Source organism: Carcharodon carcharias, chromosome 14, assembly GCF_017639515.1.
Source record: "Carcharodon carcharias isolate sCarCar2 chromosome 14, sCarCar2.pri, whole genome shotgun sequence".
In the NCBI taxonomy this organism is placed as follows: Eukaryota; Metazoa; Chordata; class Chondrichthyes; order Lamniformes; family Lamnidae; genus Carcharodon; species Carcharodon carcharias.
The window spans coordinates 102,912,517-102,931,188 of NC_054480.1; the positions used below are offsets into that span (position 1 = coordinate 102,912,517).

General features: G+C 41.0%; 1 protein-coding gene across 1 annotated transcript in view; it reads left to right on the forward strand.

The window, feature by feature from the left end:
* The window catches only part of LOC121286946 (dual specificity mitogen-activated protein kinase kinase 2), an 89,184-nt gene that overhangs the window by 8,203 nt on the left and 62,309 nt on the right, over positions 1–18,672 (forward strand). The window contains exons 2-3 of the mRNA XM_041204278.1: positions 12,660–12,870; positions 18,487–18,633. Coding sequence (XP_041060212.1) covers positions 12,660–12,870; positions 18,487–18,633 — 358 coding nt within the window. The remainder of the gene's footprint in view (positions 1–12,659; positions 12,871–18,486; positions 18,634–18,672) is intronic.

An 18,672-nucleotide genomic window follows, 5' to 3' on the forward strand; every position in this document is an offset into this window, starting at 1 on the left:
AGAGGTAACAGTACCGGGTGGACAAAAAAGCTAGTCTTGAGATTCCCTCTTTATGATAGAATAATTAAGGTGGACAGTGGAGGAGAATGTGTGGTCAATATGTTACGACTGCAGAGAGATCAAGGAGGACAAGTTGGGATAGTGCAATGTTTTCCATAGTCTTAGAGGATGTCATTTGTGGTATTGATTGGGGCTGTTTCAGTAGCGATAGAGTTTGAAACATTTGTGAAATTAAAATGCAGAAATGTAAGAATGATGGTTTGGGATTTGGCAATACATTCAAAGATTTTGGAGAATAAAAGGAGGTTGGCAATGGGGCAGTTCTTTGAAAGAACATGGGATGGATTTTTTGAGGAAGGGACTGTTGGTACCAGGAGAAAGGTCAATTTACAATGTTGGCTGGCATTGGCCCAGATGGGGAAGTTTAGGGTGCTCGGCAGTTTATTGGGAATGGAGTCAAGGGAGAAGGATGAGGATTTCATGGACATTTGAGGGCATGAGAAGAGTTAGGAGAATAACACAGTTTCGGGGCTAGAGCAGATGGGAACCTGAGGGGTGGCTTCACTTAGTCATGGGGAAGGTGGGTTGGGGTAGAACAGATCCAGCTCTTATCATTTATAGTGACATTTTCAATGAATTCCTCAACCTTGTTGGAGTTAAAGGGGAGAAGGGTTTAAGGAGATGTTTGGTAATAGATAAATACTGTGGCTACAAGAGCAGGTCAGAGATTGGGAATTCTGCAAAGAACAATTCACCTCCTGACTCCCCAAGCTTATCCACGATCCACAAGACACAATTCAGAAGTGTGGTGGAATACTCTCCACTTGCCTGGATGAGTGTAGCTCCAACAACACTCAAGAAGCTCGGCACTATCCAAGACACAGTAGCCCATTTGATTGGCATCCCATCCAACACCACCTTAAACACTTACCCCTCTAACACCTACGCAAAGTGGCAACAATGCAATAACTCACCAAGGCTCCTTCAACAGCACCTTCTAAACCTGTGACCTCAACCATCTGGAAGGGCAAGGGCAGCAGTTGCATGGGAACACCACCACCTGCTAGTTCCCCTCCAAGCCACACACCCTCCTGACTTGTAACTATATTGCCGTTCTTTCACGGTCGCTGGGTCAAAATCCTGGAACTCCCTGCCTAATAGCACTGTGGATGTACTTACACCACATGGACTGGAACGGTTCAGAAGGTAGCTCACCACCACCTTCTCAAGGGCAATTATGGCTGAGCAATAAATGTTGGCCTAGCCAGCGATGCCCACATCCTGTGAAATAATTTGAAATAAGAGCAATGGGTGACTTTGGCATAGGAGAGTGATGCACAATAGTGTTTGATTATGATCTGGCCACATCTGGTAATGGATGGCTGAACCATGTGTGTGCCAGATACAGTCTAGTTTCTTCCCTTGAACTATATGGAGTGAAGATGGGGATGATCAGGATAGAAGAGAAATATTTCACTGAGGATAGGTACATCAGAGGTGGAGGAAAGACGATGGTTGACCGATGTAGAACTATTGTGGCAAATGGACAGCCAAAGATTGGACATTTAGCAGCTGAAAGTTCTATTATAAGTAAGTTGAGGGAGGGATTTTGCCAGGGTAAACACACAAGAATGTGAGATTGGAGAGGATTTGGAGGATATATGTATGTGAGGAAGCAATTGGAAATGTCTTTGAATGAGAATAAAGAGGTAACACAACATGGCAGGGTCAAGAAGGTGGCCATGACAACCGACAGGAGAATTCATAAGGAGGAAAGGAGAGCAGTGATATTTTGCAAGAGAAGGCAACGTTGAGAAATCTCAAAGGTGAGTAATTGCTTAGGCCAGAGGCTTTAGGAGGAAAGGAGGGAGACATATGTTTTAGATAAATAGAAGCTTAAAATTGAATTTAATTTTTCTAACTTGATTTGTTGGCAAATAGAAAAGAAATGGCAGATGGTGAGCTGCTCTATCTATTCTCTGTGCTCCAGACAGTGTATACAGAGTTCACTGTATTTTGCCAATCAGGCATACGCTTTTAAACTAGACTATTTAATGTCTATAACTTGCCCTGTAAAAGGGCAAGTAGTATTTCTATCATTTTCACTGCTTTTTGTTTTCTACCACACTATTTCCCAGATGTATTCAAGGTTTTCTTGGGTTATGTCTGACATGGAAACTCGACGCCAAACCAAGCTATTAAGAAATCACAGAAGTTACATTTGCTGAACTAGCAGTCAAGCCTGTCATGGTGGGAACACACCCCATTTAACCAAGTCCAGGGAACTGACAGCAGTAAAGTTTTAAGAACCCCAAGTGCACAGAGAAGTACTGCTTGAGTTTTATCAACTAAAGTGACATAGCTTGCAACCGCAGGGTAATGGTATGAATTTTGCTGCTTGTCCAGTCTGGACCACCCTACCACTTAGGGTATTTGCTTGCATGGTTATCTGGAGCTGAAGGAGAAGCATTCCAGTTTTTGGAGATGGGTCTACCCTTCCAGCTTTTATTAAATAGTTATACAAGCAGTTCAATCATAACATATATAGAACAGAGCAGAGCATACAACTGCTTATCCATTGAGTAAAATAGTGATTGTTCTTCAACGTCAACTCGACTTTCCCGCCATATCCCATGCCTTTGATTCCCTTCCGGGCAGTCTGGCTCCAAGAATCTATCAGTCTCAATCGTGAATATATTTGACGACTGAGCATCCATGGCCCTGTGGGCTAGAGAATTCCAAAGATTCAAAATCCTCTGAAGAAATTTCTCATTTGGCCCCAAATGACTGTCTCCTTATCTTGAGGCTGTGCTCCTAGTTCTGTATCCTGCAGCCATGGGAAAGGACCTCAGCATCTCCCCTGTCAAATTTGAACATATTACACTTGTTTCCTTCATGTAGCATAGATTGAAAATAGTTGACAACCCAGCACTGATCCTTGTGACACCCCAGTATTATAACCTGAAATGACTCATTTGTTCCTACTCTCTGTTTTATATATATCTCAATCCATGCTAAGATATTACCTCTAACCCCATGAGCTCTTAGCTTGTTTGGCATCTTTATGTCTTTTGAAAATCCAAATATACGATCCCCTTAATCTATCCTCAAAAAACTTGATAGATTTATCAGACAGTTTTCTTTTCATAAAACTATGTTGACTCTGCCTAGCTATACTGTGTTAACAGGGCACTTAGAAATTCATATCTTTAATATATTCTAGAGTTTTCCTGATGACTGATGTCAAGCTAACTGGCCTATAGTTCCCCATTTTCTCTCTTACTCATTTATTGAATTGTGGTGTTACGTTTTCTACCTTCCAATCCATTCCATCTGGAATTTCTCCAGAATCTAGGGAATTTTGCGAAGTAATATCTACTATCCCTATCCCCTCATTTAGAACCTTTATGTGTAGGTATCAGATCCAGGGGGTTTGTCGGTTTTTATCCCTTAATTTCTCCTGTACTCTTTAGATTCCTAACTGTCCTTAGACCCTTGATTCCACTCTATTTCTGCTATGTCTTTTTGTATTCTACAGTAAAGAGAGATACAATATACGCTTTGGCCCTGCTCTGAATACACAGCCAGCTATTGCATGGAATTTGGTGTAACATAGGTCCGTCTTGGACCCCAAAATTTCCATTTAAATTTGCTATCACCCAGCAAGCAAGTCAGTAAAATGAAATCGTTCCCAATTTAAAGCTAGATCAGAAAATAATTTAAGAAAGTAACCCATGTACCCATATACTGGGACTCTCCATTTCCAGGAGTTTTCTTGATGGTATACAAGTTGGTCATTTGTATGGTGGCCAATACACACACAGGGTTGAGACATGCAGACCTCTGTAATGGTGTATTTGGTATCACCTTTGGTGGTATCCAGTCCAAACAATATATACACTCAAATGGGAGTCATGAGACTTGAGCAACACCCCTAGGTGGGAAAAAATGTTGGTTTTTATAGGCATGGGCAGATGCACGCCAGCGATGCATCTGTCATGGTGCTTTTGCCTACCTGCCCCTTCTAAATGATTGCCTTCTTTCTAATGCCAAGCAGAGCTGGAGGGCACTGTTGGGCACAAATCTGGCATAACTACCAACATTGTTACCCAAGGAATTTCAAGGCCTTGGTCCTTGCCTCTCTGGATTCCAGCTCTGTAATAAAACTTAGTTCTTTGGCAGCTCCCAGTGACCCCCTTGAGGACCACTAGTTGGGTCATTGTAGGTTCAGTTGAGAAGTTTTCCTGCAGCTGGACAAGGCTTTGGTGAGACCACACACGAATATGGAGCAGGAGTAGGCTTCTCAGCTCTGCAGGCCTGCTCCGCCATTCCATAATATCATGGCTGATCCGATTGTTAATCTCTCCCCCCCCCCCCCCCCCCCCACACCTGAAAGCCTTTCACTCCCTTGTTAATCAAGAAACCTGCCTAGCTCTGCCTTAAAAATATTCAAAGACCCTGCTTCCACTGCCTTTTGAGGCAGAGTTCCAAAGGCACGTGTCCCTCTGAGAGAAAAAAATTCTCCTCCTGACTTAAATGAGTGACCCCTTATTTTTAAACCACGACCCCTAGTTCTAGATTCTCCCACAAGAGGAAACATCCTCTCCATATCCAGTCTATCAAGACCCCTCAAGATCTTAAAGGTTTCAATCAAGTCACCTGTTACTCTTCTAAACTCCAGTGGATACAAGCCTAACCTGTCCAACCTTTCCTCATAAGACAACCCACCCATTCCTGGTATTAGCCTCGTAAACCTTCTCTGAACTGCTTCTAATGCATTTACATCCTTTCTTAAATAAGGAGACCAATACTACACACAGTACTCCAGATGTGGTCTCACCAGTGCCCTGTACAATTGAAGCATAACCTCCCTACTTTTGTGTTCAATGCCTCTCTCAATAAATGATAACATTCTATGGGCGGGGCAGACAGATAGGTGGAGTTGAGACCACAACCAGATCAGCCATGATCTTATTGAATGGTGGAGCAGGCTCGAAGGGCCATATGGCCCACTCCTGCTCCACAGTCTTATGTTCCTGTTATTGCATTGTCTTTTATACAAGCTCCTCATTTCTTGACTAATACTGTGTCCAACAATATACCATTAGGTGATCTATAAGCTACTCCTACAGCCATTTTCTGCCCCTTGCAACCCACACTGATTCTACTTTTTGTTCTTCCGAGTTAAGATCCTTTTGCATTGTTGTTCTTACGTCATCATCGACTTGACCATATTTCTTGCAGTATTCATGTTAAATGCTCTGCCCTTTCCAGTCACGCTGGCTCACAGTCATACGCTCCTGCCCCTGACCACTAACTAGACCTTTACCACTATTTAACCTGAGGGGTGCGACTGCCTTCTGAATCAAATGTCTAAGCAACACTCTCCCTACTTGATGCCCCATAATGTATGTATCATAGACTCCAGATCAAAATTGAGCTGAAGTTAGTTGACTTACTGGAGAACTTGCTCCCTATCTAACCTTGTTTAATTTATTTAATTGAAGTTAATGCATTTAATCTTTTTTTTGTTTTTTAATTAATTGCTTAATTTACTTTAAATGATAGGTAGATTAACTTAAACGTTTGTCTGCAGCTTACCTAGTTACCCTGCTTTGTGACATCACATCGAAGATTTTTCTCCAGAGCCCATTACGCTCTGCCTTTTCAACAACTTCATCCTTTTCTTATTATTGTATCTACTTTTTTATCTAAAGGATACTCTTTTTATTCTTTCATGGGATATGAGCACTGTTGGCAAAGTTGTCCATCCTAATTGCTGTTGAGAAGATGGTGGTGAGCTGTTGCCTTGAACTGCTGCAGTTGGCATTGGTACACTCACAATGCTATTCCAGGATTTTAACCCAGTGATAGTGAAGATATAGTTCCATGTCATGATGGTGTGTGGCTTGGAGGGGCACTTGTAGGTGGGGGTGTTCCCATGAGTCTGCTGCAGTTGTCCTTTTAGGTGGTAGAGGTCATTGGTTTAGATGGTGCTGTCAAAGGAGGCTTGGCAAGTTGCTGCTTGTAGATGATACGCATTGCTGCCACTGTGCATTGGTGGTGGAGGGGATGAGTGTTGAAAGTGGTGGAGAGGTGCCAACCAAATGGGCTGCTTTGTCCTGGATGGTATTGAGCTTCTGGAGCTTTGCTGGAATTGCATTCAACAAAGCAAGTGAAGGTTTTTCCACCACTGTTCTTAATACATAGATAAATGATAAATAGATAAATGATAAGTTAAACACTTAGCTCTGATTCCTTGGCTCTTGCCACTCTTTATACTGACTGTGACGTCCATTTTTGAGTTTACTCCCCTCTTGTCTGGATTAGCAGTTGCACACTGCTCCAGCGGTACACAGGTGTACATAAGACTTGACCGGTTTCTATTTTGGACTGTTAGTTCTGTCACACAGGTTTGCTTCCATTCTTCCAGGCATTTTGCCTAGAAGTCAATTAAGCTGACCTTCCCCAATTCTCCTTCCAAAAACCCCTGAGAACAGTCACCAGTTGAGTCATTAAGCTCAGGGTTTGACACTTCAGATATCTCAAATTCTTACGAGTGGTGATTGCAGCACAAAGGCACCATATCCCATTGAATGGTGGGTCCATAAGTTGGAAGGGAATGAGTTTCAGAAACTATTGCCTTTCTGCATCATGATTGATATCAAGCCTTGTGTGTATATATAGAAGCATGTGGTCTCTTACACAACCTTCAGGCAAAATCTTCCTCCTCCAAGCTTTAATTACCTCAAGATTTAATTGCTTTCCTAACCAACCTTTCATCTAACATCCTCTGTAAACTTGAGCTCGTCCGAACTCTCCATATCCTATCTCTCATCGTCTCATTTGTCCATTATCCCTGCGTTCGCTGACCTCCCGGTCCACCCATGCCTCAAATTTAAAATTCTCACCCTTGTGTTTAAATCCCTCCTTGACCTTACCTCCTCTGTAACCTCCTCCAGCCCTAAAACCACCAGCAAACATAGGTACATAAGAAGAAAAGTGGACCATTCAGTCCCTTGAGCTTGTTCTGACCACATTCTGCCCACTTTAGTTCTGTAACTCTTAATACCTTTGTCTAACAAAAATTCTGACATTTTCAATTGACATAATGTTAACTGCTTTTTGGAGGGAGAAAGTTCCAAATTTCCGCTGTCTGTTGTGTGGAGAAGTTTCTGGCATAAAATTAGAGCTTGACTGTTCAAGAATTAAGGTTATGCCCCCTTGATCTGGACTTCCCCACCAAAGGAATTGGTTTCTCTCTATCTACCCGATCAAATCTTTTAATCATCTTAAGCACTTTAATTAGATCATCCTTTAATTGAGGGAGCACAAGCCTAAGCAGCCTGTTCTCTTTACCCTTTCAGCCACAGTATAATTTTGGTGAATCTACACTGCAGCCCTCCAGTCAATATATCCTTTCCAAGATCCAGAACTGATGGCATATAAACAGAGCTCTGTACTGCCGTAACATGTCTATTTATTCCAGCCCTTTTGAGGTAAAGGGTAACACACTATTAGCCATTTTTATTTTTTGTACCTCTCCTCAGTGAGTTCTGTACATGGACCTCTAAACTCAGTTACCAATATGAATCAGTGGCTGATACCCCTTGATATCCACTTGGCATTGCTTGAAATCACCTTTCAAACTGTACAAAATCCATTTGTTTACTCCAATCATTCTGATTACTCCAAAGTGTGTGGTATATGCAAAACAATTATGCAGAGAACAACCGTTCTGCCTCTAATATCCAACTAATTGATATTTTGCGGTGCTATTCAGATCCTCTTGTGGATGGAGAGAATTACACTCTGGAATGCCAAGCATGTATCTACCTTAAACAGAAACCTGTTCCCCAGCCTCAGAAGGCCATTGCAATATTTGGCAGTTCTGGGCATTGATCTCTAGGACCATTACTTTCCTCCTCTGCTTTCGCCCACCACAAACCACTCACCCTTCCCCCCGCCCAGCCTAGAGCAATTTTTGAATCTTAATATACACCTGGAAGTTCCCCTCCAAGTCACTCACCACCCTGACTTGGAAATATATCACCATTCCTTTACTGTCACTGGGTCAAAGTCCTGGAGCTCCCTTCCTAACAGCACTGTGGGTGTACCTACACCACATGGACTGCAGCGGTTCAAAAAGGCAACTTACCACTGCCTTCTCAAGGGTAACTAGGGAAATAAATGCTGGCCCAACCAGCAAGGCCCACATCCCATGAATAAATTTTAAAAACTGCTATCTAAGCCTATTGCCCTATGGTTAGGTTGACAATGCAGCCTGAAGTCCACTTCCTCCCAGTAGACTATTTCATTAAGGCTTATTTATCTACACAGCACATTCTACCATCTTTCTCAATTGTCTTGTAGAAGGTAATTGGAAATGTTTATTACTCAGACAGTAATTCAGTGGAACACTCTCTTCAGACTTGAGGATGCCTTTGAACTTGTTAAAGGCACTAGATTTGGTTCTCAGTGACAGCCATAGGGCCCAATTTGAACATGATTAATAATGGATTTTAGCCAACAAATAAAGTTAATTTAACTTTCATGTGATTGTGCACCTTTAAGGATGAATCCCAGTCCTTTGAAATGACCCTGTTAGCCTCCTGGCATGCCGCATTATAGTCTATTTTTGCAACAGCTCTGGATTACTCTGAAGAGCCTTCAGGCACCACTTTAAAGACATTACCTGCTTGGTGATTGAACAGGATCTGATTTTAGTTTGTTTATGGCTTTAGCTACAGAGGTATCATGGGCTACATCATCTGCTCACAGAGTCTCTTTGTAGTCACAGTTGCAAATGCGGATGCACAGGAACAATACATCCAACAACACAAGCTGAATCAATACTGCCTGTGATTATATTGGAGCCAAATTCAAAGCGTTGTTGTGCATCATTAAACCCGCCTTTTTTAACTTTAACCTAATTAGCTACTTAGTTGTATAAACAGAATCCATTATGAAGACCCTTGAGATGCAAATCCATCCCCCAACCTTTGTCATGAAGTATCTATCACTAAGATAAACTAGAATCCTACATAACAAAAACAGAGACAGAATTACCTGGAAAAACTCAGCAGGTCTGGCAGCATTGGCGGAGAAGAACAAAGTTGACGTTTCGCATCCTCACGACCCTTCAACAGAACATTTCTGTATTTTTCTAATTGATTTGCTTCTGTCCTACATAGAGTTGCTTGAAATCCAGCAGTTTTTGGCCCAGTGGAGTGACATGAAATTAACAGCATGCTGTGGTAAAAGTTCTGGGTGACAATTACCACACCATTTGAAGCTGTATTTTTGATCATAACTTTGGAAAATGTCCCAGCAAAATATTCCTTAATCCTTAAATTAGACTACCTGACACTGTCCCAAAGGCCTAGTGCATAATAAAACCATCCAGAGTATCCTTAAGGCATAGAGATTAGAAGCTTCTAGGTTCGTTCACTGATCTATGCTAACTGATCCCAGCCACAGCCACAAATTTGGACACCTGATATTTAAATCCTATATCCTTGCAAGGCCAATATGTGTCAGATTTCCTAATTCCTAATCAAAGTACATGTGTAGATGTTGGTTGAAGCTGTGGGATTCCTGTGATACATTCCACAGTTGAATAGCCCATTATTACTTGCTACCTAAGTTTATACAAGACAAAGAGCATTTGGGCAAAGTACAAGAAGGTGAACGTCACATGTGGAACTGTATCCCAGTAAAATATCCACACCTCTAATAGAGGTAACCACTATGAAGGGGGGATGCAGGGAGGCAGCAATTAGCCATTTTGGGAGGGAAGACAAAGTAAGCCAGTGAATTTTACCAATGCCCACAACAGTTTCCTTTTGGCTTATGAATAAAGTTCTTGACTGGTATTGAATTCCTGTTTGATTTGATCTATGGTTCAGTGCAAAATCAGAATTAGGTTAAGTCTGTACAAGTGTAGACTTATTACAACAAGCAGAGTGAGGAAACTATCATCCAAACAGTGTGGCCTGTATTTAAAGAGAATACAAACAATGAAAGGGCCACAGTGTAAATCTACTTCAACCCTGAGCATCTTTTTGTATACACTAAATAAACATGGGATGGGGTTACAGCAATGGATACATTTCCGCATTTCCTTTCAGATTTCAAATATTACATTTTGAACTAGATTATTGTCAATTGGTCACATGTCTAGTAATAAGCTGCATTTTTCCCTGCTATAAGTTTGATTATCATTGACTGTTTCATTTTGTGGCTCAGTTGTTAACACTTGCCTCTGAAGAAGATTCCAGGTTTCAAGTCCCACTCCAGGACCTGAGCACAAAAAAACTAGGTTGCGCTCTAGTGCAGAGTGAAGGCTACACTGTCAGAAGTGGTGCTGTTCTAATAAGACATTGAATCAAGGCCTTCAGTTGATCCCATGGCATTATTTTGAAGAAGAGCAAGGACGTTATCCCGATATCCTGACTAATATTTATTCCCCAATCAGCATCACATTATCTGGTCATTATTCCATTGCTATTTGTGGGAGCGTGCTGTACAAATTTTCTGTTGCTTTACCATAGTGATCATACTTCAAAAATGCCACAGTGAATATTTATTCATTCATGGGATGCAGACGTAGCTGGCTAGGCCAGCATTTATTGCCCATCCCTAATTGCCCTTGTTTAGAAGGCATTTAACAGTCAACTACATTGCTGTGGGCCTGGAGTGGCATGTAGGCCAGACCAGGTAAGGATGGCAGATTTCCTTCCTTAAAGGACATTAGTGAACCAGATGGGTTTTTACGACAATCAACAATGGTTTTATGGTCTTCTTCACATTTAATTCCAGATTTTTATTGAATTCAAATTTCACCATCTACCGTGGTGGGATTTGAACCTGTATCCCCAGAGCATTAGCCTCGGCCTCTTGGAATACTAGTCCAGTGACAATACCACTATGCCACCGCCTCCCCATAAATCATTGGCTATAAAGCATTTTGAGACTTTCGGGAGTCGTTAAAGGCACTATATAATTGTGAGTCCTTTATTTTTCTTTTTAAGTACGCCCCAGAGCCCAGTATACAGATCTTAGGCTGTGTTTTCTTCAGCATTTTTACTTTACACTATCTGTGATTTGACTTTGCTCTTTTTCACTTTTCATCTCTTGTTCTTTAATACCCATTCACCATAACCATAATATAACCATGTGTCTGTTGCATGTGAAATGTTGTGGCTTTTGTTTTGAATTTTTTTAAACTACAGTACACTCCCTCGGCTTATTAGTAATTACTTGCTTTATAACTACTGTTTACCATTAGTGTAGTTAAAAGTGAAACAAATATCTCGACCGTTAAATGAACATCACTTTCAAAAATCACAAAATATTACAACAAATCATTTGAAAAGTCAGTGCCTAATACAAGTAAGTTTCAAATGACTGCACAAACTATTGACCAGGCAAAATGGTTGTGCATCCCAAATGGCCACCTTCCCTGCTTATTCAGTGAGGCACAGGTTTAATGTTCTTACAAGTCCCCAGTGTACTTTTGGAGTTGCCTTGCAAAACTGCGGTTGCAATATGTCAAAGATGTATTTGAAACTAATTCTTGCAATAGAAATCATTAAACTGTGTATAATTTCACAAAATATTATTGCACAATTTGAATCTTATATGGAAAACGAATGACCAAAAACTCTTCTTTTTGAAAGCAATTTTCCAGGCACGTGTGTTTGTGTTTAACATGTCTGCGTTTGGTGAAAGAGTTATTTCCTGTGTCTTGTCACTGCATGCAGTGGCAAGATAACACTGTATCATGCTGTACATATTAAGATAGTCCCTAAACAGGATGAACCTTTAGGGCAGGGAGAGTTATGTTGCAAGAATGAAAAATAGATTAAAATCATAGAAATTTACCATACCATCGGCCAATCATATTTTGCCAGCCAAAACACAGCAATCCAGCTTAATCTCACTTTTTGTAACACTTTTTGCATATCCAAGTACTTTATAAATTATGTATTTTATATATATTTTGGACATGCTGAATTTTCAGAATATTTAAAGTTTGAAGACTGGTTTCATAAACTAGATATTCAAAAATGTTGTGAAATTTAAATTTCTGAATCATTAAATGTCAAAATAAGTTGATAGTGGCCTACTATTACAACATACATTTGTCTCGGTATCATGATGAAGTAAGCGGAGAGTTGGAAAGATCCATTCCAGTTCCTGGTCACTGTCCTAAAAGTATTGGTGAATCAAAGATGAGACAGGTCAGTGTGAAGCTTTTCCCTCTTTAGTGGACAAAGGCATCAAACAATCACTGGCCAGGCCAAGCCATAAAGTTAGGCATGATGCTGTGGGATGTGCCTAGGCTAGCATTTATTGTCCATCCCTAATTGCCCTTGAGAAGGTGAGAAGCTGCCTTCTTGAACCGTTGCAGCCCATGTGGTGTAAGTACACTCAGTGCTGTTACAGAGGGAATTCCAGGATTTTGATCCAGCAACAGTGAAGGAACATATCTACTAAAGAGTCTACTACAAAACTCAATTCAGGAGAGCATGAATGGTATAAGGGGTAAAATTCAGAAAAAAATGAACGACAGCAATTTGAAACTGAAGTCCATAATTATTTCAGAGGATCTTTGTTTCAGTTCAAGATCTTTGAATTTTTTTTTTTGTTTTTAGAGCGAACCTAGAAGCCCTACAGAAGAAGTTGGAGGAGCTTGAGCTTGATGAACAGCAGAAAAAGAGACTTGAAGCCTTCCTCACACAGAAGGCCAAAGTTGGTGAGCTGAAAGATGACGACTTTGATAAGATATGTGAACTGGGTGCTGGCAATGGTGGTGTCGTCACCAAAGTACGTCACAAGCCATCGGGGCTTATTATGGCAAGAAAGGTAAGCTTACGTTGGTAGAGTTTGGTGACTGGTGATGCCTGCATTTGTTGTGGCGATATCCCAGTATTTAGCAACTGTAGCTTCTCGAATTTTTTGACAAAAGTTTGAGTTTCAAATTGTAAAAATTTAATAGATTCTTCAGATGGAAATTCAATCAGTTATCCCCCACTGGGCTTTTCTTGGAAAGCCCATGTTAATTTTGAGTAAATTTAAATCAAGAATCCATGCACAATGTCCCATAGATTAGCAGCGGCTGTGTGCAAATTATCATGTAAAGTGTAATTTAACACAGAAAATCAGCCTTTAAGTGGATATGAAGCATTCAAGAGTGGCAAAAAATTAATTTGTATTTTGTATTCTATGGGCAAAATTAGGTAATATTATCTAGATATATTGGAGTCTAGCTATGAATATTAAAATTTGCAGAATTATTGAATGTTTGAAGGATTGTGTGCAACATCATTATTGTGTGTCAACCGTGACTTCATTGTTAGTGCCCTTGCTTCTGGAGTCAGAAGTTTGTATGTTCAGGTTCCACACTCAGATTTGAGCACAAAGACCTAGGTTGTGCTCCAGCGCAGTATTGAGGGAGTGCTGCACTATTAGCGGTGGAATCTTTTGGGTGAGACATTAAACTGAGGCCCATATGGCCCCTCATGTGGGCACGTGATCCCATGGCACTATTTCGAAGAAGAGCAAGGAAGCTTTTACCCCTCAACATCACAAAAAGAAATGGATTATCACATTGCTATTTGTGGGAGTTTGCAGTGTGCAAAGTAGTGCTGCATTTCCCACATTTTAAAAGCACTTTATTGACTGTAAAGTGTTCTGGTGGCCATGAACGACGCTTTCTAAATGCAAGTTTCTCTCCCTCCCTTTATTTTGACATTTTCATTCAATGCTAAAATACAGTAAAAAGCATAGAATTGCTATATTTTTTCTTATACTAAAACACCATTCTGAGAGGGTGAACTCAACTGCACTTGTCATTTTCAGCTTGTTATAGAATCATAGAATAGTTCAGCACAGAATGAGGCCAGTCAGTCCATCCAGTGTGCACAGGCTCTTTCACAAAGCAATCCAGTTAGTCTCTCTCCCCATCTCTTTCCCCATATACTTGCAATTTTTCTCCTTGAAGTATTTGTTCAATTCCTTTTCGAGCGCTACGATTGAATCTCTGTCCACCACTGTATGCAACAATGCACAATCTGATAAACAGTTTTTCCTCATGGCGCCTCTGATTCTTTTGCCAAACACCATGATATCTTTGTGTTCCTTTCTCTAAATACAATACTGGTATCTACCTGACAATGTAGAAAATTTCCCGGGTCCACAAAAAGCAGGACAAATCTAATCACCATTATCAGTCTACACTTGCCCACCCATCTCCAGCCACTTCATCAATGGTCTTCCCTCTATCAAAAGTGGAAATGTTCAGCACCATTCATGACTCATACTGAAGTTGTCCATGTCCATATGCAGCAAAACCTGGACAACAATCAGGCTGGGGCAGATAAGTGGCAAGTAACATTCACACCACACGAGTGCTAGGCAATGATCATTTCTTAACAAGAGAAAATCTAACTATCTCCCCTTGATATTCAATGGCATTACCATTTCTGAATCTCCCAGTATCAACATCCTGGGTGTTACCCTTGCCCAGAAACTTAACTAGACTAGCCATGTAAATACTTTGGCTGCAAGAGCAGGTTAGGGGCCAGGAACTCAGCTCCTGACCCCCAAAGCTGTCCACCATCTACAATCCACAAGTCAGGAGTGTGATGGAATTTTCTCCACTTCCTGGATGACGGTGGCTCCAACAACACTCAAGAAACTCAATACAATTCTGGACAAAGCAACCGGCTTGGTTAGCACCCCATCCACCACCTTCAACAAATACTTACCCCACCACCAACGCACAATGGCAACAGTGTGTACTATATACAAAATGCACTGCAGCAACTCACCAATGCTCCTTTACAGCACCTTCTCAACTTGTGACCTTTACCATCTAGAAAGACGAGGGCAGCAGACAGATGGGAACATCAGCTGCAATTTGCCCTCCAAGTCACACAACATCCTGACTTGGAACAATATCACTGTTCCTTTACTGTTACTGGATCAATTGTTGGAACCCCTTTCCTATTTGCACTTACTGTACCTACAACATATGGACTACAACAGCTCAAGAAGACAGCTTACTATCATCTTTTCAAGGGCAATTAGGGATGAGCGACAGGTGCTGGCCTTGCAAGTGATGCTCGCATCCCATGAAATATTTTTTTAAAAAATCATTATTCTTTTCTCCCTGTTAGATATATTCTGGTGAAAGATGCCTCTAAATACTGATGTGCAAATTGACCACAGTTTTCTTCATAATTGATCAATTGCTAGTCAGTATTCAGCTCTAGAGTTGCATAACCAGGGATGCATGATACTGACACAAGCTGTAGCTTATCAGCAACCAAAACCATGCTTAACAAGTGTCTGGAGCATCCCTATAATTTTTATTTACTGTGTTTATCTAAATCCTTGCCCTCCAACATACTCCCCAAAAGATTAGCTTTTACATACAGAGCTGATACCTAACTGTACTTCTCCATGACTGCTCTCCATCTTTTGACTATGCTATCAGATTGCCATAAAGTTTTGGAGGAATCAAAGCTTCCCCAATTTAAAATCAAGAATCTTTTTCCTTGCCACTAATCCCATTCTTCTCCCCAGCCATATTCTCATCTGAACCACATCAGCTGTAATTGCAAACCTGAACCTTAAATCCCACATCCTAACCATGCCCAAGACCAATTACTTCCATATTCACCATGTTTCTCACCTCTGCTCCTGTTCATCCCTTTTAACATTGATACCCTTATTGATCTCCAGATTTAACTGCTCTAAAACTGTTCAAGCTGATTTCCCATCCTCCATTCGTCACAAACTTCCATCTTGTCCAAAACTCTGCTACACATATCCTATCCCACAATATCTGCATTCTGCTTACCCCATCACTCATATCCTTACCCACCTGCACTGGTCAATAAATCCTTCCAAGGGCTTGTCTCAACCTGACTTTGCAATCTTGACCAGCCCTATATCAAATCACTCGACTGCAGAATTCTTTGCATTCCTGCCATTGGTGGCAGAGCTTTTAGCTACCTTGGATCTATATTTTGAAACTCACTCCTAAACCAGTCCATCTTTTGAAAATCTCCAGACATGACTACCCTTAAGAAAGCTTCTGCTCTCTGCATTTGCACATTGTCGATTTTCTTGTATCTTGGAAAGCGCCATGGAACATTTCTTATTTCAAAGTTGCTAAATAGATGCATTTTTTGTGCTCAACCTGCACCTGTTGTGATATTCCATCGAGCTTTACCTTTATGCTCTTGGATATGTATTTTTGGAAATTTTTCTTTTGGGAGAAACAATGTCTCTTACCAGGCTTTTAACAATCCTACTAAATGTTGCATAAACAGGCCGAAGTAACTTGAGTTTTCCGTGCATGATTTGGCTGCCATTTGGGCTTGAGCCCATCATTTTACTTCCGCTTTTTAAAATAATCTTTTCTCTTTACCCCTCCTAGACTCCTCTCGTCTATTGTCATGCCTCCTTTCGCTTCTCCCCTCTTTGGTGCTCTGCCTTCCTAAATCCTTACCTTCCCTATCTGTAACCTCCTCCAACCCAACAACCAATGTTCCCTTCAAGCTGTGCAGTGGTGCAACATAATGAAACCTCCCGCACACACCGCATACCACAAACAAATCTGCAACTGCACTGTTGGAGTACTTTCTTTCAGAAGAGACATCAAAGCAAGGTCCTGTCTGACCCCACTCCCCAGGAGGCTGCAAAAGATCCCATGATAATAATTCAAAGAGGAGGAGGGAGATAAAGTGAGAGATCTTGGCGTACAAGTACACAGGTCCCTGAAGGCAGCAGTTCAAGTAGACAAGGTTGTAAAGAAGGCATATGGAATGCTCTCCTTCATTGGCAGAAGTATAGAATATAAAAGTAAGGATATAATGTTGGAATTGTATAAAACACTGGTGAGACCACAGCTGGAGTATTGTGTGCAGTTCTGGTCACCACATTACAGGAAGGACGTAATAGCTCTGGAGAGAGTGCAGAGCAGGTTTACAAGAATGTTGTCAGGGTTAGATAAGTGTAGCTACGAGGAGAGATTGGATAGGTTGGGGTTATTTTCCTTAGAACAAAGAAGGCTGAGGGGTGACTTGATTGAGGTGTACAAAATTATGAGGGAATAGATAGAGTGGACAGGATAAAATTGTTTCCCTTGATGGAGAATTCTAGAACCAGTGGACCTAGATTCAAGGTAAGTGGCAGAAGGTGTAGGGGGACATGAGGAAGAACTTTTTTACGCAGACGGTAGTGGGTGTCTGGAATTCACTGCCCAAGTCGGTGGTGGAGCCAGAAACTTTTCAAACTCTCTTAAGAAGTACCTGGATCTGCACCTAAAGTGCTGTGAGCTGCAGGGCTATAGGCCGGGTGCAGGAAGGTGGGATTAGAAAGGACACCTGGGTGTCCTCGGGCTGGCATGGACAAGATGGGCCGAATGGCCTCCTCTTGTGCTCTAACTTTTCTATGGTTCTAAGTGCCCTGTGCCCTGGCCTACATTTACCCCTCCATCAACATTAACAAAAAAATTATCTTGTCATTATCAGTCACTTTGTGGGAATTTTCTGTGCATAACTGGTTACCACAATTCCTACATTATAACATAACTACACTTTAAAAGTACTTCATTGGCTGTAAATGTTGGTCATGAAAATGATATAAAAATGCAAGTCTGTCTTTTTCACCATTGCTGCTCTTTTAAGCTAGTTGGGGACTACTAACATCACTTGAAGGAACTGGCTTAGAAGAGATGCTGAGTTGATGATATGAGGTAGTTTAATGATCCTCATCGCTGGCAACCCAAGAAGCTTTTCCCTTTTGTTTTCAGCAGTTTAATTCATTCCCTCACGGTCACACTGAGTTTGTGTCTCCTCCAAGCCAACCCTTTAGTTGAAGATCATCAGATTTAACTATTTAAATAAAAATATTAAAAGAATTGGCAAAAGTAAGCATCAAAAGCAGCTGAATCATAAGTTTCTAAAAATTCAGCACCAGTTAAGTTTGAAGATAACCATTACTTGATAAAGCAACTCAGTTAACTTTGCCCTAAACAGAGTGTTCGAGTGAAGGTTGCTGTTTGCCCAGCTAGTACCATGGCATGTGTGAAAAACAAAAATTGCCTCTATGAGGTCCCCACTGAGTGTATTAAAAACCATGCAGTTTGACTTATATCATTGCTCACTAATTTGTATGCTGCACCAGACTTTAAGTAACAGATCTCTGCACTCCATCTGAATGAGTTTTTGTAGTGCGCACCAACAGACTATGTGGTATCTGGAAAATCAGCAAGAAACACATTGTGTTCCAGGAAAGTCCCATTGTGACATTCCTAGAAACTGATTTTGTAAAAGTTGTAAAGGCTTGTATAATTCCAAGTGAAATGTATCATGGTTAGGTTTTCTGTTTGTTTTAAAGTATAGTAATGGATTCAAATAGTCATCAGTAAAGGATCTAACTCCAAGATTTTACTCTTAATTTCTCCAGCTGATTCACTTAGAAATAAAGCCTGCTATCCGCAATCAAATCATCAGAGAACTCCAGGTGTTACACGAATGTAACTCGCCATATATTGTGGGCTTCTATGGAGCATTTTACAGTGATGGGGAAATCAGTATATGCATGGAACACATGGTAAGTATTAACACTATCAGTAATAGGTCTCAGGACTGC